Genomic DNA, 21,719 nt, shown 5'->3' with positions numbered 1-21,719 from the left:
TATTATCACCTCTTTTGGCTGCCATTCGTGCCACTTTGGAGGAAAAATTCGTTCTACACAAGTTATAATCATTGGAGACTTAATGTTAATTGGCTTGATGAGATAGAACGAAGATTATTGTACAACCTTATGATCAATGAAATTGGCCTTGACCAACTTATATCTAGCTGTACAACAGATAATAGGATATTAATTGATCATGTGTATACGAATTTGATTGAAGAAGATGTTCAAGCAGGTACTCTTGAAACGTACTTTAGTGATCACAAATCAATTTGGGCTTCCGTTAAGGTAAGAAAGTAATGACATGCAAACATCACATGTTACAAAGAACTACAACAATAAGTTATTGAAAAGTAAAGAAATACCATAGTGTAACATGGTTAGATCTTTAGCTTCACTGGGACAGAAATTCAATGTCAACGAGTTCCCAATAAATCTACAGGGGTAGACGCGGTGCGTAGAATGAAACGAACTCGACGTAGGAATTTTGATAATTTATTAACAGGATATATACAGGTTTGGGTCGAATAAGTCGATTGAGAATATTGCGTCGGTTCGAACTAAAATATGATAAGCAGACAAACTATAGTAACCTGTCACATGAAATTAATAGGAGTATACTTGATAATTGACATAAACGAGATATACTTATTAAACTAAGAATTAGCATGCAATACAATATAACAACTAAACCGATTTTAGCAGCGCTTATCGAAACACTTAGTGCGACAATTGCTAACTGAAACAACGTACTATCTATTTACTTACTTTGGTTTGCAGACGCACCAACTTTAACTATCATGCGCGTAGATATAGCTTTGATTGAGGTGGAATAAAGATAGAATTTTTTGTCTCGCAATGCGAATAGAATTGTAGCATAAACCTTTGCTTTCTTGCAAGCGTCCACATTCGAGACTCAGCGTAGAATGAGTGTAGAAGTAGAATGTTTTTGTGTAGCATGAACCGGATTTCAAAACATAGAAACGCAGTGTGTTTGTGACGGACATAGCGTGGCTAGGCAAGGCAACCGCATTGCGCATTTGCTAACCAAATTTACGCATTTAATGTAAATCTTCGCGCTGAAATGGAAAATAACAACTTGTTTTGCCAGAAAAATAGCAACTTGAACGACCTTCCGTTTCGAAACCAACATTCCGGCCCCTTAAAGGCGATGTTGAAGCCTTTACCAAAAAATTATATGGGTTCGAAACTTTATGATAAATCTCAACTAGCATTTAATCTAATATGTGTATATTTGTATATATTGCTCCTGGCTATCGCCGTCTATTAAATCTTAATTATTTTCTACTTATCGTCTGTTGGAGCAGTTTCAGATTCCAGGAAGATAATCTTGTCCACTGGTCGAACCAAGACCGATAAGCTTGTCTTCACTTTCACAGAACGCATGAGACCATCCCGACGGTTGGTGTAGACGTCGAGGATGCGTCCCATTGGCCAGCTGCAGCGTGGAGTTTTCTCATCGAGGATTAAGACAATATCACCAACTTCTAGATTCCGTCGTTTCTTAAGCCATTTCTGCCGTTCTTGCAATGATGGTAAATACTCTCTAATCCATCGCCTCCAAAATACATTGGCCAGATACTGTACTTGTCGCCATCGCCTCGTGCTGCAGCAGTCGTCCTTTGAGAAATTTCCAGGTAGTAAATTTGTTCCGCTTCGGAGCAATAGAAGATGGTTGGGGGTTAGGGGTTTCAGATCGTTGGGGTCATCTGACAACTTTGTCAATGGCCGTCCATTGACAATAGCTTCGACCTCGCACATCAATAATGTGTTAAGGCCTTCGTCATCGAGTAACTGTTCCTTGGTAATAGCTCTCATTACCTTTCGAACTGTTCTTATACATCGCTCCCACACCCCGCCGTGGTGTGAGCCTGCAGGTGGGTTAAATGTCCATTTAATGCTGCGTTGCACGAGGAAGTCATGGATTTGATTTTGGTTCCATTTTTCGATTTCTTGCCGAAGTTCTTTTTCGCCTTTTACGAAGTTACCTCCGTTGTCCGACCGCATTTCCTCAGGTTGGCCTCGTCTTGCGATGAATCTTCGTAAAGCGTTTATGAAGGATTCTGTATCCAAAGAATTTGCTACTTCTACATGGATTGCTCGAGTTGTTAAACAGGTGAAGATAATACCATATCGTTTCGTACTCGTTCTTCCGCGGCGTACGGAGAACGGGCCGAAGCAACCTACACCAGTAAAGGAAAATGGGGGTTTTCCGTAGGTTACGCGATCTGCTGGGAGGTCTGCCATCTTTTGTTCGACGACAGGAGATTGTCTTTTTCTGCAACTAACACACGCATTCAATATCTTTCGAACTGTAGCCCGTGCCTTGATTATCCAAAACCGCTCTCTTATTAAAGATAACGTGTATTCTATGCCAGAGTGACCAGAGACGTGGTGGTAATGTTTGGTGATTAGGGTGACCACGTGGTGGGTTTTAGGAAGGATAATTGGGTGACGAGCGTCATCGCTGATTTGTGCTCGTTGGATACGACCTCCGACTCGAATGAGGCCGTCGACTAGGATAGGGTCCAGTTTTGCAATACTGCTAGCATTGCTAACCGAGTTGTTGTATCTTTTACTTTGAAGATGTCGAGTTGAAGATACGAGTTTCAAAACTGCACGTTCGGCATTGACCAATTCTGTCAAACTGATGGGTGGGATATTTGCTGATGGTAGGGATTCCGCTCGATCTTTCTGTTGAGATCGGGTACGCGAACGCAGATTTCTTACATAGCGTAGTATAAGGGCGAATACTCTTCTTAATCTGCTCCACGATGAAAACCTTTCAATTAGTTGATCCGTAAACTGTTTCTTAGAAACGTGCGCTATGCTGGCAGCGCAAACAAACGAACCGTGCTTCACTTCGGGGTCGTCGTCTAGGACCGCCGTGGTTGATCCCAGATCTTCAGGTCTCTTTGGCCATTCTCCGGGTGGCTTAGTAAGGAAATCGGAACCCTTGATCCATCGCAGAAGAGAGTCTGCCGGCACGCCTCTTGATGCGTCATCCGCAGGATTTGAACAAGTGTCCACGTAATTCCATTGCTTGGGGGTCGATGCATCATGTATTGTCGCTATTCGATTTGCGACAAACGTCTGAAATCGCTTGGTCGTGTTTTCAATGTAGCGCAAAAAACAAGTGCTGTCAGTCCAAAAGAAAGATTGATCGGTAGGCAAGCTCAATTCATTTCTTGACATCTTGTCGAGCTTCGTAGACACTACAGCCGCTGATAACTCCATTCGGGGTATCGTTACTGGCTTCATAGGCGCAAGTCGGGATTTTCCCATCACGAACGAACATTTGACATTTCCCGATATGTCTTCGATTCTAATATAGGACACAGCTCCATAACCTTGCTGCGAGGCATCAGAGAAGTGGTGAAGTTGTGTTGATTTGATGTCATTCATTGTAGCTGGTTTGAAGCAACGTTCTACAGCTAAATTTTCAAGTTGAGGTAGATCATGTAGCCATGCTTGCCAGTGTTTAAGATTTTCATCAGGAATCTTATCGTCCCAGTCGAGCTTTAATCGACAAAGTTCTTGTAAGATCAATTTTGCCGAAAGAATATAAGGAGCAACGAATCCGAGGGGTCGTAAATAGAACTGACGATCGATAGTATTCCTCTTTTCGTTGCCGGTCGATCCTTAATCACGATTGCAAAGCCGAACGTGTCTGAAGACACGTTCCACCTGACGCCTAGCGCTCTTTCTATTGGAACCTTGTCGAAATCCAAATCTTTGACTTGAGCTGCTCTTTCTGCTTCCGGCAAAGATTCAATGACCCTTCGAGAATTGGACAACCACTTCGTGAGATTAAATCCTCCTAGTGATAGTAATTCGCGTAATTCCTTCGAAAGTTTGATTGCTTCTTCTTCGTCGCGAACTGATTTCAAACAATCGTCGACATAAAAATTGCGTTTGACGGTCTCGATAGTTTTGTCGTGGAAGTGCGATGCATTGTCCATCGCCGTTTTCTTCAGTGCGTAATTCGCACAACTTGGGCTAGAAGTACCGCCGAACAAATGGACGTTCATTTGATACTCTTCGGGAGGGTTCTCGAGATTGCCGTTCGGCCACCACAGAAATCGTAGAGCATCTCTGTCGCTTGGTCGAACGCGGAGTTGATGAAACATTGTCTCGATGTCGGACATGAACGCAATGGGTTCTTCGCGGAACCGTGTTAACACCCCGACGAGTGAGTTGGTTAGGTCCGGCCCCTGTAAAAGCCGGTCGTTAAGGGAAGTGTTGCCGTATTTCGCAGAATAGTCGAAAACAACTCTGACTTTATCTGGTTTTTGTGGATGGAAGACAGGATGATGTGGGAGGTACCAGCGCGTACCTAACGATCCTTCTTCGTTGTTGATTGCTTCGCTTGCGTAGTCTTTCTCGAATAGTTTATCCATGAAATCTCTGTATTTCCGAAGAAGTTCGGGATTGTTGTTTAGTCGTATTTTCAGCAATTGTAAGCGATGTTCGGCTTAGGTTTTATTGTTAGGTAGGTCTGGTGGATAGTTTTTCCACGGGAGCGCAATCTCGTAATGGCCATTTTCCATCTTAACCGATTCTTCCATGATGCCGAGAGCCTTTCGATCGTTCTGAGACATTGTTGGGTTAGTATCATATTTGTAATCATTAAATTCGTAGTTGCAGTAGTTTTCGAATTTTTCGTCCGAGGTTAGATTAGCTTGAGCTAGGTTCGCCGTCGAAGTTTTCGTTCCGTTTCTGCCTAATGGACCATTCAGGACCCATCCAAGGGCCGTTCGGGTTGCAAATGGACCACCGTTCTGACTTTGTCGCATTTCACGAGGTTGGAGAGCTTCCGGGACATCGCTACCAATAAGCAGTCCAATGTCTGCGTCGATTGAATTTATTCTGATTCCAGTTAGATAGGGCCAGCGATTTACATCTTCTTGCCTTCCAATGGCGTCTTTCGGAATCGGCAAGTTCGGCCTTGAATACACCGTTGGGAGGTTGATTTCAGAGTTGCCCGCGAGGTCCAAGATCTCCAGGCTAACCATTGTACATTGTTCCGGAACATTTTCGGCTTGCATCGTCGTCAATGACAGCTTCGTCTTTGTACCGTGGATCTCGAGTTCTTCAAGCAATTTTTCGGTGCAGAAGGTGGTATTCGAGCCTGAATCGAGGAACGCGTAAGTTTTTACCGTCTTCGAGCTTCCTTTAGCTTTCACTTCGATAGGTACGATTGCGAGTCCTGTGATTGGAGAACTACCACCGGGCTTAGACTTGACGTAACCATTGTTGGCGTTGTTACCTTGTGTTTCGGAATGATTATCTTCAGAGCGACGATCCTCCGGAATTTTCTCTTCTGCTTGGAGTCATTTTTCTTGGTGTTCAGGGGTTGTTGCAATTTCGGGTGAAGAAAGGTTGAATGCTTGCCGACACATCCATCAACTTTACAAAAACTTTCTTTCTCGCACGAGCGGACGAAGTGACCAGTTGACAAGCAGTTAATACAAAGTTTCTTTTCCCGGACGAACTTCTGTCTCTCTTCTAGAGACTGTTTTTTAAACTTATCACAGCGAGACAGCCAATGGTTGGAGCCGCACTGTGGACATTTGGGTGATTGTGAGGTTGATTGGGTTGCGAAACCTGTAGCCTTTCCATATTGTGATGTCCTCTGATTCTGCTTGAGCGGCTTGGGTTTCTCTATGGCGATCTTTCCGAAGACTGGATGATTTGCAGCTCTTGCCTTGGCAGTTACAAATTTGTTAATGTCCTTTATTGTGACATCGCGCTGTTGTATTTCAACGATCCGATCTACTGTGTCTCGCCATTTGACTCTCATCGCGTAGGGTAGGCGTTCGACTATCCTTTTCAGATTTTCCGAGTTATTTAGCTTATGTAGGTATCCAATCTTCTCCAGCGTGTTTGTGCAACTGGTTAGTTGTATCGAGAATTGCTGAAGGGCGTTCGCATCTTCGCTCTTGATTGGTGGACCGTCGACCAGCCGTTGAAGGTGGGCGGCGGCGACCCGGTACTCCTTTCCATAACGTTCTTTGAGGAGTTTTCTTGCTTCTTCGTATCCTTCGTCCTCTTTCATCGAAAGACAGCTTTTCATGAGTTCCTGTTCAGAACCGCTGGTGTTGAACAAGGTAGTAGAGTCGTGCACTTGGGCTTGTGGTTTTCGACTCGATCAGATGCTCGAAGGAGCGGATGAAATCGCAATAGTCGACAGGGTTTCCGCTGAAGACTGGCATACTTGGTTGGGGCAGAGTCAAAGCTAAGACACCCTGTTGCTGTTGGCGATAAGTTGTTGGAGGGCGTTACTTTGTTGGTCTTGTATTTCAACAATTCGTCGGAACGATTCGTCACGTGGAGTAGATGTTGAGTTGCTGGCGAAGTCCTGCCTCGAATTGATCTTGGGAGTATTTTCCATACTTTGATGTTGGTTGTCCACTGTGAGTTCGGTTGCGAAGGGATTCTTTGACCTTCCGGTACGAGCGTCTAATAGCAGGGAAGGGTCGGATTGCTTAAGCTCTTGGGCCTCGGCTTGCTCGTACACGTCTCTTTCAGCTTCGGCAGCGGCTATTTCTCCGCTCAGCTGTAACTCTTTCTTTCGTTGTGGCAGGGTGAGCTCCTCCATTTCGAGCTGATGGACACGACGTAAGGTTTTAACCTGCGATTCTAAGGCAGCCTTCTTCGCAGCGGCCTTCGCTTTCGAACTGCTAAAACTTGTTGCCGAACCACATAGCGAGTTTGAACGAGACGATACGCGGGAACCTACTTGACTGATCGAATCTTCTGGCCGAATATGACCGCTATGGGAGTCCGAAATGTGATGATCGACGCCAAATGAACTTGATGAAAAGGCCAAGCACGACAAAGAAAATATCGATATCTTCGTTCCTCTGCTGTTATCTGGTATCGACATCCAAAAATACTGTAAACTGTCACTGGAACGTGGATACGAGACAAAAACAGTTCTCTTTTCTTAAGCAAAGCATCACTAAACTTCTTGACACGTTCATGCAAGACAAAGGCAACAAAATGATGCATTTCTGGTAACTATTATTTGTTAGTACGCGTTTACATCAGTGCTGAATAATGGATTCATTCTTAACTGATTGTCGGACTGATAATATGATCAATGAACAATGTAAACAAGCTAAAGAATTATCATTGGATTAATACGCTCGGGCAACTTTCTCCGACTAATTAATGGTGATAGAAACATTGTCCCCGATCCTAATTTTGCCTTCGTATACTCGATTCATGGTATCGTTAAAAAAAGTAATTTCATACGAAAAAAAAACTATGGCAAGAAACTTTGCATTGATGATTTAAGCATCATTCAAAATCAACCTCTTAGCTAACATCGTATATTGCATACATCCAACGACAAAATTACATGCACAAGCTGTTGTAAAACAATAAACATCGTAGCGTACTGATATTGAAGTGAAAGCTGATTAACCAGTGACTTTTTGAAATTGTAAAAAAACCTGGAACACTCCGAAAACTTATTTTATACTTTCAATATATCAGATATTTGTTATATATCACAATGTGTGCCGCCATCCTGGAACCTGACTTCTTTCCTTTTGTACTGTCAACATTGTTTTGTCCAATACATGTCTTATTTCTAATATTTTTGTGTATACTTTTTCTACATTCTCTCTATTGTCTCTCTTGTAAAAAAATGTTTTATGTGTGAATTCCGTCATTCGAAATTTATATGAAGAATGTCCATATAATTGTCTAGAATGTGTATTTCATGTGATTATTTAATTTAATTGTGTAATAAAATCTAATTTTCTATTACTGTATCTGACATATATATTGACTAGTGCATTTCTTTGGCGAGAGAGGTTTATGACATTGAAAACATAAAACTAATCAATTCAATGATTTTTGTCGCAATCTGCCATCTGTTTGACAGTGAGCATAACTTGCAATCAACGTTCCTCACCTAACCCCAAAAAAGGCTGCCATAATATCTAATCCATTACCCTTAGGTAATCGGTTATTTAAACAGATAGTTTATTAACCCTCTAGTGCCCAAGGGTTTCCCTGTGACGAGTAAAATCGTCTGGCGTTAGACAGACTAAAATAGTAAAGTGTCACAATGGCCACTACTTATAAAATCTACTTTGTTTAATAGTTTTTGAGCTTGATGTTCAAAAGACATTATAGGTATAATTGAAAGCCGGTGACCATGCGCGATTTTTGAGAATAACTATATAAATTGCAGTGCTTCGCTTTACTGTAATCGCTGCTGATGTTTTCGAGGCTATACCCACATGTACGCTATGCGTACCTCTCGTTGAAATAATAAATTAAAATTGTTTCCTCGTTTCCGGGCTTTCCCTGTTTTACAAATTATGCGAAGCTGTGTTTTCTTGATCTACTTGTGATGTAGTATATGTTTTATCGGAAGAGAATCAGGTAATCTTTTTGAAATATTTTCGTTTCTTCCGTCTGGACTTTAGTATATAAGTAATATACGACTTAAAATTAAAGCTCAAAGCCAGTAAGTCTATCAAAACTTCTGTTATGAAAAGCAAAAATGTTTGCCAACAACATATTTTTATTTAATTATTATTAACTCAATAAAAGTTTTATTGCTATGTTACAGTGAACTAGTTTTTTATGTCAGCCTTTTTGCTAAATTTTCATAATGCAATTTTTTCAAACAGCCAAACTTTTACTAGAATGTATACAAGTTATAAGTTTGTGTATATTTTTAGCTAAACAAGGCATACTAGTCACTTTATATTGATTTATTTGCCTGACCTGGCAGGGGTTCAGGCAGGTTATTTAACAACCACTGGAGTCAGTGGAGTGGCAGTTAAAGCCTAATATTTTCTTTGACAAGATTTATCATGGTTTAATAGCTATAATTTCTGTACCTTGTACTTACTTTGTAACCATTAATAAAGGGTAGACTAAATTGAGTACAGTGAGACTTATCAGATTTTTCTTATTTTGCAGGAATATTGCATCCTTTAATTCCTTTGTCCTGAACAGGCGCGGATCTAGGGGTGATCAGAGCGATCACGCGACTAAGGTAAAAATTGCCAAGAAAAGTGTTCGAATGAAATAGCAGTCCAGTTGCTAAACACGTGCAGTGTATTGAGCTGATCAGGCACTGGTGATGTTTGGCAGTCCAGTTGTTAAGAGAGTTCCGTGACCAGGCCTTCAAGCACGAGCGCGCAGAAAAGCGGTCTTATGCATGAATTTTGCTCGCTTCGTCATCAAATCCCAGTCATCACATTGGCTGTCTCTCTTTTTGCGTGATTTGTGGGGAGTTCTGATCGGTGAAGCGATCAGGGGCTCGAATCGGGCTATTCAATTGGCTAATTCAAAATCTATCTGAATTCTCATTGGTTGTATTTTTCTGATCGATCAGTGTGATCTGACCTTGACCTGAGAGCGTGCAAACAGCAAGGTTCCTTGGCCTTTCTGAATTCTGATTGACGTCATCGTAGTTTTGACAGCAACGAAAACTCGAACGATTAACTCAAAAGAAACATTTTATTATCAAAACTATTTATTAATCATGTCAGATCTTTACAAAGCCGTGAGATGTGCTTTGGAGAAAGACGATCGGCAATATCTTAAAACTATCGAGGCCGATCTGAAGAAGCGAATAGACGCCGCAGCAAAGCGTTCAACTGAGCAATTTTTAAACAAACTGAAAAACACCAGCTTCTGCCTCACGAGAAATTTTGCTGCGGAATCGTACATCCCGGCGTCTGTTCGGAAGACAACAAAGAAGTTTTGTACGGCCTTAAGGTAAACATAACAACATTTTACAAAAATTTCGTGCATTTGTTTATTGGTGATTGTGTAATTTGTGTTAGAACTGTCAAGCTGCACAAGCTATAAAGTTGAAATTTACACGTTGCACGTTGAAATTTACATAGGATTTCGCTTTAATTTACATATAACTGCGGCGTATGCATACGCTTCAAGAGGAATCGAGGAGTGTAATAATGTATTATCACTACCATGTGAACTACGTGTGTACCTAATACCTTCTGTGAAATGTACAACCCGATGTGTCATGTGTTAGGGTAAAGCAGGCCTTGCAATGAAGATAAATCAGATAAAGCCGTCAGCGTCGAGCTTCAAATGCATCGTGTGCTGGCAAACAAAGGAATTCGTGAAGTTTTTCCAAATGTTGCAATTGCTCTTCGAATTTATTTGACATTAATGGTGAGCAACTGTTCGGGAGAGCGATCATTTTCCGCATTGAAACGCATCAAGAACGTGCTTAGGTCTACCATGACAGACCAGAAACTGAACAATTTATCTATAATGTGTATAGAGGCAGAGGTCTTACGCAAAATCGACTTCCAGGATATCATTAAAGAATTTGCCTCTCGTAAATGCCGCAAACCTATTTTGTAAGGTGCCTGATGTAATAAGAAAACTGTATGTTTTTATATTAAAAATCTAGCCAGTACGGCATTCACGCGGGTTTCATATATTTATCTGGAATATTTGCTGTTTTCTATTTATAGAAACCCAAAGATGCGAGTTTGAATCCTCCTTGAAGCGACGAATTATTTGTTGTTTCTTAGCCTTGCCATGCAGTTAAATAAATCGACACGCACTGCGGGGTGGGCCGAAAAAATACAATAGATTTTTCCACAATTGTATATTTGTATATTGGCTTTACTTTAATATAAAGAATCTCTCTCAGAAAGATAACTGAATTTCATTGTCCGAAGTCTGAACACCAGCTGACAATTTTTGAAAATACATAACAAAACATAATTCGAAGATTAACATCTTAAAATCTAAAATATAGGTTAAAACAAGAAAACAAGAATTTTTATCTAAAATCACAATCATTAGTTTTATGATGGTCTTCACAAACTCGTTGTTGCCTTGTTTTAACTATAAATCTATATACGTTCGTAGTTAACACACACTACACAGTCACGCTAATTCCGCCGCAGTCAGACCAGTGCTGACAAAGTGGTTATCATTTGTCACATGAAGGCTCCCCGATAAAAAGATCTCTGGTTGGTGTAAAAAAAGTTTGCTTTTTGCCGGTAACTTCATTACCCAGCCTTGTTATGTTAAGGCCAGTTCAGACGGGCGAATTTGCTGCGATTTATGTCGCAAAGTTATGGAATAGGCTTCATCATGTTAAGTAAAAAATCCGTTAGCGGTAAGGACATTGAACGGCTTATTATACTGACGAATATTACAATAACAATTCAAACGCTAAAATAAGCGATAAATATATAAAAATCGCAGCAAAAATCGCCCGTTTGAACTGGCCTTTTGGTCTCTCGCTTTCAAGTCTCGCCACATTGAACGCGTTTCTATGATTAACGGTAGACTGGAACTAGTGTTTCTCTACATTCCTGGGATTGGCGGGATTGGTAATCTGGGTATTAAAAATACTACACCTGCCTGACCAATCTGACAGTATTTATACTACGTAGATTCTAGCGAACCGCCTGACCTAACTAGTGCCTGCGTGCCCTACTATACTTGGCAGTGCTGACCCCATGACAAGACATTCAAGCCCCGTTTACACGACAAACAATTCTGGCACGGTACCCTTAAATATTGGCACCGTACCATTTTGCCTCCCCGTTTACAGGACAAAAAGTTTGCAAAATTGCCGGTCCAAAAAAATTTGACCGGCACTCCAATAATTTGGCACGGCACTCGTAAAAATTGAGCCCTAAGGCACATTTTTCAGCGGTTGATATTTCCGCGGGAAAATTTAAAAATGGCGGCTTTTAACCAAGTACACAATCTCAAATTACTGCTACTTTGGTTCCTTCGAAGAAGAAGAAAAAGAGCTAATATAATATTAAATAAAAAAAGAATGCTGAAATCAGATGTTTATTCAACAAATAAACTCCGTATATCATTTTTGAAGGCAATTTTAGTATGGGTTAATCGTCCACGTTACAGAGCACTGTGGATGCATCCACGGTCATTTTACTGGTTCAAGATGGTTGATCGAGAGTATGATGACGAACTTTGGTATTCCAACTTTCGAGTTACAAGGGGAACATTCGAATTTCTTTCAAGCAAGGTGATGAAATATATACGCCGCAAAGCAGGGCGCTTATATACCGTATATAAGCGCCCTGCCGCAAAGATACAGTCATGCGCTCTGCAATTTCGGCGAAGCGACGGCTGGCCATTACGTTGTACTTCCTGGCATCCACTGCTGAATATAGAACTATAGCCAATTTATTTGGTGTTTCAAGATCGTTCGTGTGTTTATGTGTTAGAGATGTCTGCAAAGCGATAACAAGCAAGTTGTCGCATGTCGTGAGTTTTCCGCATGGAGATGAATTGGTGCAAATTATCCATGATTATGAACAACGCTGGGGTTTTCCCATGTGTGCTGGAGCAATTGACGGGACACACATTCCCATCGTGGCACCGGCCGAATGTCATGCAGAATATGTAAACAGAAAAGGCTATCACAGCATAATCATGCAGGCTGTTGTAGATTGCAAATACCTGTATAGAGATGTGGTGATCGGTTGGCCTGGGAGCGTTCACGACGCACGTGTATTTACAAATTCACATATTTTCAAGAAAGGAAATGAAGGCAATCTATTTCCAGATAATCTCACTATGGAAATACAAGGAACAGAATTGTCACCGTTTATAGTAGCGGATCCTGCTTACCCCTCTTGCCATGGATTTTGAAAGGTTTTCAGAGAAAAGATGACCAGCCGAGAAGAGAAAGGGTGTTTAACTATCGCCTTAGCAGAGCCAGAATGACGGTAGAAAACACCTTCGGTAGGTGGAAAGGACGTTTCATTAGATTTCGGAAGTGTGTTGATATGGAGGTACCTGCACTGGTCAATGTCGTTTAAGCCTCTTGTATTCTGCATAACATTTGCGAGATTCAAAACAACGATTTTTTGCCGCAGTGGGAAGAAGCAGAAACAGCAGAGGAAGCAGTTGTGGGGGTTGATAACGCTGACATTGTAGAAGCTGATGCACACGATATTCGTGAGGCATTAGCTGATCACTTTTTTTAGCTAGAAATGCTGAGCACAATAATTGATACAACGATGTTAAACTGATATAAATATGAGTATCGATTGACACTAAAACTTAAACTGTATTACTGTTCGCAATATAAAGGTTTTACATGAAAAAACTCTATACAGAAAAAAATTATATGTTGTTAACTTTAAACTTAGCGTACAGTATCTTGATAATTGTTACCAACGTGTAATCCGAAGCAAATTGTCGCATACGCAAGGTTCTTTTGTGTGCATGGCTCTATGCCGACACTTGCATAAAAAATGCAGTAATAACACAACGCACTAACCCAGAATGGATAAAGAACAGCAAATATGAACACGCTACTTAATCCTTAAGACTAAGTTTAAAACTGTACAAAAGGGATTTATAAACCAACATAGGTTTTGTCTCCGTCCAAGTTGTAGCGAGTAAGACTTTGAGCATCATATCCGTAACTTGTTTCTATATTGGTTTGTTGCTGAACGCTGGCAAATGGTTGAGAACAAACACTGGATACAGAGCTGCTTGAATTTCGACCCAACAGATTTTGTGTTGCCAATCATCATTGTTTCATCGGAACCAAGACGACGGTTAGGACAATTTTAGATTAAGCACGTGGCCAAGGAACTCGCAAATCGTATTATAAATTATATTAAACAATTCGATCTAGAATAAGAGCAAATCAATACAAAGAATATTAATAAAAACATGCATATATAGTTCCGATCAAGTTCGCACGTGTGATATAAATTACCCTTAATAATATGACATAAACAACAATATAAATTCGATAGCTTACTTCTGTAGTGAGGTCCTTTAAGCATATACTTAATGATGGCGCAGGTTAGCTTGTCGTAGTCTCTCACAGATACTTCACATTAATCACATACATACATACATTTACACATTTTCCGTCTCTCTTGCTCTATTTTCCTATCTCACTAATTATGTGCTGGTGTTAAATGTTAATACATGCTCTATATGACCTCATGGTCAAAGTTTATGTCACATGTCCATCATGCCTAGTGAAGCTGTTGATCCAATCATACTAAAAATTTTTAACTCGTGTTCCCTTTCTTCTTTTCTTTTTCATTCTCCAGTCTTGCTTGTTCCATCTGAAATTGGTGTTCTTTCTCCAACCTTGTCTCTTCAAGTTTCTTATATCTAGAAGATATTAAGAAGGGGGGTAGACTATTTGTCTATTTAAAACCCATAGTTAGATTGACAGTAATAATGTTTAAGAAGCTTTTATACTATTATTGTTTGGCCAATTTTGGACAACCTTTTTTGGTAAAGTTGTATAGAACAAATAAGGCATGCAATGATACCACAACTTTGTGAAAATTATTGAAGGAAATAAAGTTAAAAAATTAGTATTTAACTTCTAAAAAACATTTCTTGATTTTACATGTAAGTTTAAAATATATTATGCATGTCTGAAATAATTGCTAAACCACATATTGTTGAAATACTGCAAAAGCGATGTCTGCTCTGCGAAACTTGCAGTTTACACAGCTTTATAGAGTAAAACAACTTTCTTCCTGCTTGATGTTACTCCATACCTATTCCATACCACCCTAACTGTTACAGGTAATTAATTGTGTGCAGTCTCCTTGAATTGGTTAAAAGCAACTTCCATGCTTTTCTCAATTGAACTCTTTTTCTTCTTCCTTGTTCCAACCTTTTTCTCATGTGTACCTTTCCCTTTTATGGCTTTCTCTTCTTGGTTTTCTAATTTTAGATCAATTTCCTCTGGCACCTCTAATGTATTCAGTCAAATTTTTTTAAGTACAAAGAATGAGGGATCCACCATAGGGACCCATATACACATTTATTGAAAAAGATTTTGTCTCAAGTGTCCCAAGTAGAATGCATGGGTGGGGGAGCAGTAAAAAAATAGGGAATTAAGGAAAAATGGCAAAATTGCTAGGAATTAATAGATGGTCAGGACATGGTCTCCCAAAAATTATTTGAAATATTAAATCCTTTTTGGCATATTTCATCTACAATTAAATGCAATGAAATATCAAATATTGAGTAGTATTAATTATATAATGCATGTTTTTTTCTAGTTATCAGAGATTATCGAAAAATAAAAGACAACATTTAATAATGTTACTCTTACCAACAGCAATTGTATTTCCATCAACAGTACTTGGGCCACATTTTGGACAAATAAATTCATCCTCTTGAGCATACACCATCAGAGAACCACCCTCAGTAACGTGTGTTCCTTCTGAGTAAATATTTTGTTCATACTCACACTTCTGGCATTTGTGAATATGTGTTGAACCTCCCCCATACTTCTCCATTAGATTTTCAACTAGCAAAAAATTAACATGCTCTTAGGATCAATAAAGTAACATTCAATAATTAAGTATTCAAATTACTTTACAACAGATGGTACAAATTTAATACAATTTCGACTTAAAAGATCCATGCAGCTGACAAATGTTTAGAAAAACCAAGCCACATTACATTTGCTGATTTTGATAACTCTGAAACTCACATATAAATATATGCATAGGTGTATACCTAAACTCTCTTCATCGTCTGAAGAATCATCACCATTGTAATCCATTTTCTCAGATTCTGCCATTGTGTCCACAAGAGCAACAGGAATGACATTATGCCTTTGAGAAAGGAACCTGTCCATCTGCTCAAAGAACGGCCACGTCTTGCTTCTACCATTCCCACTCTTTTTCGTTTTGTCTTTTTCCGATTGATATTTTTGCCTTAACTTTTTCATCTTATTTACCACTTCCTTTAATGTGAAGTCACAATAACCTTTTGCTCGTAACTGATCCAACAAAATAACCTGATTTATTAAGTAACATTCAAATTAACATTCTGCTTGATGGATAAACATGCAGTAACTACTCCACAATATATCAGATACCACAAGAAGTCGCAAAAACTAGGAATCTTCCTCAGACCTCAGTGCAGGCAGCGTGCTATTAAATTAAAAGCCTAAGAAAAATGTTAAAAAATATACGGAATATTAACTTACCAGTAACCGCTGATCAACTTTACTAGTCTCTTTAGAACCTTTAGAATGATCGAATGCTTCCTGAATTGTATCGTCACACCAAAGATTAAGAAGTGTTTTCGTTGCTTCGTTGCTCCACACCTTACCTCGGTTTTTCTTGATGGCGGCCATTTTGGTTTACTAATACGCAAAAAGGCGCGAAGTATATGTTTGCGTCATCGGATAGAGAAAAGTGCTCAGATAGCAAAATTTTAGGCACGGTACCGCTTATTTGGCGGGCCGAGACTACCTCCAGAGGTGGTCTCGGCCCGCCAAAAATTTTAGGTACCCGTGCCGCAATTGCACAGGACCGGTACCGTTTACATGACAAAAATTAAGAGTGCCCTTTTTTTTGGCCCGGGTGCTAAAAATTAAGCGTGCCGTGCCAAAAATTGTTGACGTGTAAACGGGGCTTCAGCTCCGGGTTCGTGGCTCCGGGTTCGAGCGAACCCGGAGCTGGAGTGGCTAGTTTTCATACAAACCGATGTGGCCGTTTCTCTTTTAATGCATGGGAATCGAAAAATTTATAAAGGCCATTCTTCTTTGTTATATTATCAAGAACATGGCCTAGAATGAGAGTTTTATTTTATTTACTTTGCTCGCAATAGCTCCGTAAAGTTAGGTATTTTTTTGCAAAGTTGACCGGTCAGCGGCACGGGCGACCGCCAGGCTTTATAAAAGTTCGATTTACTAGCTTTACGACGAGCTTTTGTAAAAACTAAAAGATGGCCATTCGAGAGAAAGCTTATGAAAATAACCTTATAGTTCTAACCTTCTTCTAGCTTGCGAAACCACGACAGGCAACTTCTGCAAAGTCTGGCCGTCTGATTTCATGTACGCACCCGTGGCATAAATTTAATCTCTTCGCGAAGACAACTAACCCGGTTTCTGCAATTTTTCGTTTTTCCACATTGGTTTATTGAACTGTAAATGTCATATCATCAATGCTAACAAATTATTCGAGTACTCTAAGCAAAAAATATCTCTTCTACCTGTAATATGCTACGGAAACAACACCGTCAAACAAGTGTACACAAAGCGGGTCAAATCGACGAACGGCCATTGCATGTTAAGTACGCTTTTCATCGCCGAGATTTTTTCGCTGATTTCTTCGCTGATTCGACTTTGAGTAAAATTCTAAAGGATGGCCATTGGAGATTTACATTCATACACTTCCACCACAAAGATCTGAGGTTCTAGGATTCGTATCCAGTGACTTGTTGTATCCGCCAGTGTCTGATGGAGCTTCTCTGGTATTTTCCGGCAGATAATTGTTTCGATATTGTGCACATATATAGCACAGTCATTCTCTCATTTCGTTGACTGTTCCCTAGCTGTTTACTGTTATTGCTTTATTCGTATGAGCCTGCTGATAATGTGGAAAAATTACGTTAAATCATCATCCCTTGTGGTAATTGTGTTTAATCTATCTCTAGGGAATATCTTTCCGCATTCTACCAAAAGCACCCGTGATGTCACAGTTCCAAGCATTTATTGTACAAACATTGACTTATGAATATGTGCCCCTACGAAATCCAACATTCCTATTTATCCGCAAGGGTGCGATAGCGTAATTAAAATGTATAGTCCTATGTTTCCTATATCAGGCATATCTTGGGGGATTAAATTTGCCTTTAAACTCCAGTCAACCACAGTTAAGTTCAATTTGGGCCTTAAAACGCTGACCGAAATGGTGTAATAGACGATTTCCTTCTGCATTGCCTTATTATTGCCGAATGTATCATGATGCACACGTCTATAAAATAGCATTCGGAGGTGGCTGAGGAGGCGCTACACCCCAGTTTTAACAAGGTGGTCAGTTAAACGAGATATCGGTCGGTATATAGCACACAATCGTTGGTTTAAAGCATAATTTGCTCAGCTTGCTTAGATGCTTGCGATAATTTCTGAAGTCGTGTCACTCCTCTGAGCCATAACATTAGAAGCATTTCAGCGACAAATTCCGATCCGATCATTAAATTTTGTAAAGACGGATTAAATTCGGTTTTCACTGCTTATAAGCTTTCTTCAAACGCGCTTTAAGTGCCACGTGTTCGTCGGTAAAACGTGTTTCAAACAACCCCCCCCCGATAAGTTAGGACAGCGTGATTACGTCAAATTCAAATCATGCAGAACATTGTAAATGTATAGACCAATTCAACCTGATAAGCAAATTACCCATAAATTACCCATGATTTCAACAGTGTTATGACATATGGCAACAAATTCGAAATAACAATTATTGTCATCAAAACCAAAAATTAACCACCCGCTTATCGACGCCACATTGTTCAAATACTTATAATATAGAGTATTGTTGAATATTTCATACTTAAATTATTGTGCCGTAGGATCAGTTAATTAATAATTATTTGATGAGGTTGAGTGTGATAACGAGAAGTATCAAGCCGAAGTTTGCGTTATTATAACTGAAAAATAGCAATGAAATACTGAACCTGTTTGTTAAGATCTGGTTTGTGTTTGCGTATATACAGAGCCTCTTTGAGTTTAAGAGAGAAGGAAGTGTTAGCAGTGTCTAGGATAGTGAAGCAAGAGCGGGTGTAGTTAGATTTGCAGTTAGGGTTTTGTAGTATTTTGTAGACGTGTGAGTTTTTGTCAGTGGAGGTGTGTTCTTTAATCCTTGTAACGGGAAGCCGTGTTGTTTCACCAATATTATGTAACAGGAATAAGATCACTAAGGATTGTGTCCTTAAGGCTAAAAATATTTTTTTTTGAGGGAAGTGAACACTAGCTTTATGTTGATATCACTGAAAAATCGTTTGGCAATGTTGAGGTGGTTTGGAGTAATGAACGTTGGGTTGTTGTTATTCCTGTTATTGTAAGAACTAATGATGCGTTCAACCAGATATTGCGGAACGAATTGCGTTGAAGTATGTGTAAGCTCTTTAAGATCGTTGTTGAGGCCATCTTCGGTGTTATTAATTTTGTAAATGCGACCCATAAGTGTTTTCATGAGACCTGATTTATACCGAAATGACGCAAAGCTAAAATAATTGGTCAAAAGGCCGGTGTAATTTTTCTTGTGAAAAACGGAGGTCGAAAATGTTGTGGGAGATTTCTTAATAAGTATATCAAGGAACGAAATTTTTTTATCTTGTTCCGTTACGAAAGTTAACCTAATATTCTTACAGCAAGAGTTTAGATAATCGAAAAATAATGTAGCGTCAATTTCATTTTCAAACATGTAAAACGTGTCATCAACATAACGTCGGTAGAAAAACGGCTTATATTTCCTGTGTAATTACTAATCCAATCTCTTTCGTGGTGGCCCATGAAAAGATTGGCCAGAACCGGAGCTAACGAAGAGCCCATTGCCACACCATCAATTTGATCATAAAATAAACCATCAAAAAGGAAATAAGTCTGTGATGTACCTATAATAAATAAATGTGTGAGGTCTTTTTTGTTAATTGAATAATTAAAGCATTAAGTGAGAATAAGATTAGCCGCAATTTCAATAGTTACATTCAAAAGGATATTGGTAAAAAGGCTTTCAACATCAAAAGATATAAGGAATTGTCTAGTGCTGTCAAGTTTGGAAAGTTCATCAACAAATGAGAAAGAGTCCTTAGTGATGTAGTCGTCCGGTATAAGAGGGTTGAGTAATTAAAGAGCATAAGTATCTGCTAAATTGTAATTATTTAAGTATTGATAAAGGAAACTATAGGCCTAAGTACATGAGAGCTAATAAATCAGGATCGCGGTATTTATGCAACTTAGGTAAGCCATAAAAACTGGCCTAGCTAGTTGAGACCCTCTGGGTATGATGACATCCTGATAAACCTTATCAGCTATATATAGAGCCTTGCAATTGCTTCTTAAATCTACGAAGTAAGCGTTCAAGTCTACCTTTGATGCAAAGTGTAGGGTCATCCGATATAATAATTTTCACCTATTTTTGTCGTTAATAATGTTTAGAAAGGGGTTTTTAAACACTAATCTATCCATAATAACTACACTATTTGTTTGCCTGGTCTAATTAAGTACGATAATGTTGTTGTGAGTTATACATTTCAGCAACATTTTCAAACATATAATAAATGAATAAATTTTAACGTCTTGAAGAAAAAAATAAAACTATTGATTTTATTTTAAAAAACATAACGGGAAGATTGTTACAAATATGCCAAAATATCTTGAAGAGGCAAAAAGATGCCTATTCATTTTGGCAATTGGTAAAAGAGAGAATCCAAACCAAGTATTTAAGTGTCAATGGACAAGGATTGGAGCAGCGAAATATAACTACGGAAGAAGATGTATACGATATAGATCTATGTCTTAGATATTCATTATCCATGTGACTGTTCCTCAACATGGGAATTCATACAGAAAGCGCTCTTTGGCATTAATGATAATGCGAGTGGCAAGACCTCGCTAGCCATTGTTGGAATGCGGGCATTCTTAAAGTGACGATAAGGGGATATTATTGACTTTTTTCATTGTACCCAATAAATTGTTGTTGTTAGTTAATGTTCCATATCAAGGTATAATTTACATTTGAACATATAACATATACATTGTATTTAGAACATTAGATTTTAGAACAATTCCATCGAGCTTATCACCTCATCACCTGCTATTGAATATAGCTATGTAATACGTATTTTGCATTAATTCTTCATGCTGTCAAATGCAATTAGTCTTTTGAACATGATTTACATGAATTACATAGAAAACTCTACAGGACGTGTGTACATAAAGTTTGCAATGCACACTTTGTTTTAGATTAAACCCCCATTAGTTATTAGCAATATTTTGAATTGTATCCTGGTTACGTCCCGTGAACAGCTTTAAGTGTCAGTGTGCAACAAGAATGCCTGGGCATATTTAACCAAAAATCCTGGTTAATTTCGGTAACCAATCTTCCTGGTTAACTTAACCAGGTACATGTTGGTCTACTACTGATTAATTTCCTCGTCAAAATTTAACCCTATTGTGGTTGATTATAACTATATAGAACCTTTTTAGAGTGGAATATCAGTACTATCACTCATATGCTAGGAATACACTTAGAGGCGACTCCATACTGGGTTCCTAAAATTTCGTGTATTTTTAATAGCTTACAAAAGAATCCCGTTGGGCAGAACTGAATATATGAATATTCACCGTAATATGAAGCTATTCTATTCATTGATTTTAAAAAGGCTTTTGATACCATTGATCATAACATTTTGTTACAGAGGTTGACAAAGCAACATGTGGTGTTCCTTACGGGTCTATGCATGCTATCAGTAGCCAGTACGGCATTCACGCGGGTTTCATATATTTATCTGGAATATTTGCTGTTTTCTATTTCTAGAAACCCAAAGATGCGAGTTTGAATCCTCTTTGAAGCGACGAATTATTCGTTGTTTCTTAGCCGTGCCATGCAGTTTAATAATATGAAAACTAACTGGTAACTGAATTTAGTACCAGTAAGATTATCTGACTATCCGAAATCTAATTACAATTGCATATGTTGTGTAATATGATTGAAATCCCATGCAAATGTAATCATATGCAATTCTAATTAGACTTCGAGTATCTATCTATCTATCTATGGCCAACGTTTTTGCAAATGGGTGTATATATATTTTATATATATATATAATATATATATATATATATATATATATATATATATATATATAATATATAATATATATATATATATATATATATATAT

At 38.9% G+C, this 21,719-nt stretch overlaps 2 protein-coding genes across 2 annotated transcripts; both read right to left on the bottom strand.

Annotated features, from left to right (window-relative positions):
- Positions 1 to 4,499: 4,499 nt before the first annotated feature.
- LOC114544527 lies at positions 4,500 to 6,082 on the bottom strand. The gene is made up of 2 exons (XM_028563139.1): positions 5,632 to 6,082; positions 4,500 to 5,347 (listed from the first exon to the last, which is right to left on the bottom strand). The coding sequence occupies exons 1-2, from the start codon at positions 6,080 to 6,082 to the stop codon at positions 4,500 to 4,502; spliced, it is 1,299 nt and encodes a 432-aa protein (XP_028418940.1).
- An 8,367-nt stretch (positions 6,083 to 14,449) lies between these two features.
- On the bottom strand, positions 14,450 to 15,805 carry LOC114544528. The gene is made up of 3 exons (XM_028563140.1): positions 15,541 to 15,805; positions 15,131 to 15,328; positions 14,450 to 14,766 (listed from the first exon to the last, which is right to left on the bottom strand). The coding sequence occupies exons 1-3, from the start codon at positions 15,752 to 15,754 to the stop codon at positions 14,600 to 14,602; spliced, it is 579 nt and encodes a 192-aa protein (XP_028418941.1). The 5' UTR covers positions 15,755 to 15,805; the 3' UTR covers positions 14,450 to 14,599.
- Positions 15,806 to 21,719: the final 5,914 nt, after the last annotated feature.

Source organism: Dendronephthya gigantea, unplaced genomic scaffold (genome assembly GCF_004324835.1).
Source record: "Dendronephthya gigantea isolate DGI-Jeju-01 unplaced genomic scaffold, DenGig_1.0 000829F, whole genome shotgun sequence".
Taxonomy (NCBI): Eukaryota; Metazoa; Cnidaria; class Anthozoa; order Malacalcyonacea; family Nephtheidae; genus Dendronephthya; species Dendronephthya gigantea.
This window is presented reverse-complemented; position numbering and strand designations above follow the sequence as displayed.

What these genes read in the sequence shown, in the direction of transcription:
- LOC114544527 (XM_028563139.1), bottom strand. Translation starts at nt 6,082, where the DNA reads ATGAAAGAGGACGAAGGATACGAAGAAGCAAGAAAACTCCTCAAAGAA. An exon ending in ACAATATGGAAAGGCTACAG is followed by an intron (nt 5,348 to 5,631) that starts GTTTCGCAACCC and finishes GACTCCAAGCAG; the next exon opens with AAGAGAAAATTCCGGAGGAT.
- LOC114544528 (XM_028563140.1), bottom strand. Translation starts at nt 15,754, where the DNA reads ATGAAAAAGTTAAGGCAAAAATATCAATCGGAAAAAGACAAAACGAAA. An exon ending in AGACGATGAAGAGAGTTTAG is followed by an intron (nt 15,329 to 15,540) that starts GTATACACCTAT and finishes ATTTTTTGCTAG; the next exon opens with TTGAAAATCTAATGGAGAAG. An exon ending in TGGAAATACAATTGCTGTTG is followed by an intron (nt 14,767 to 15,130) that starts GTAAGAGTAACA and finishes TGAATACATTAG; the next exon opens with AGGTGCCAGAGGAAATTGAT.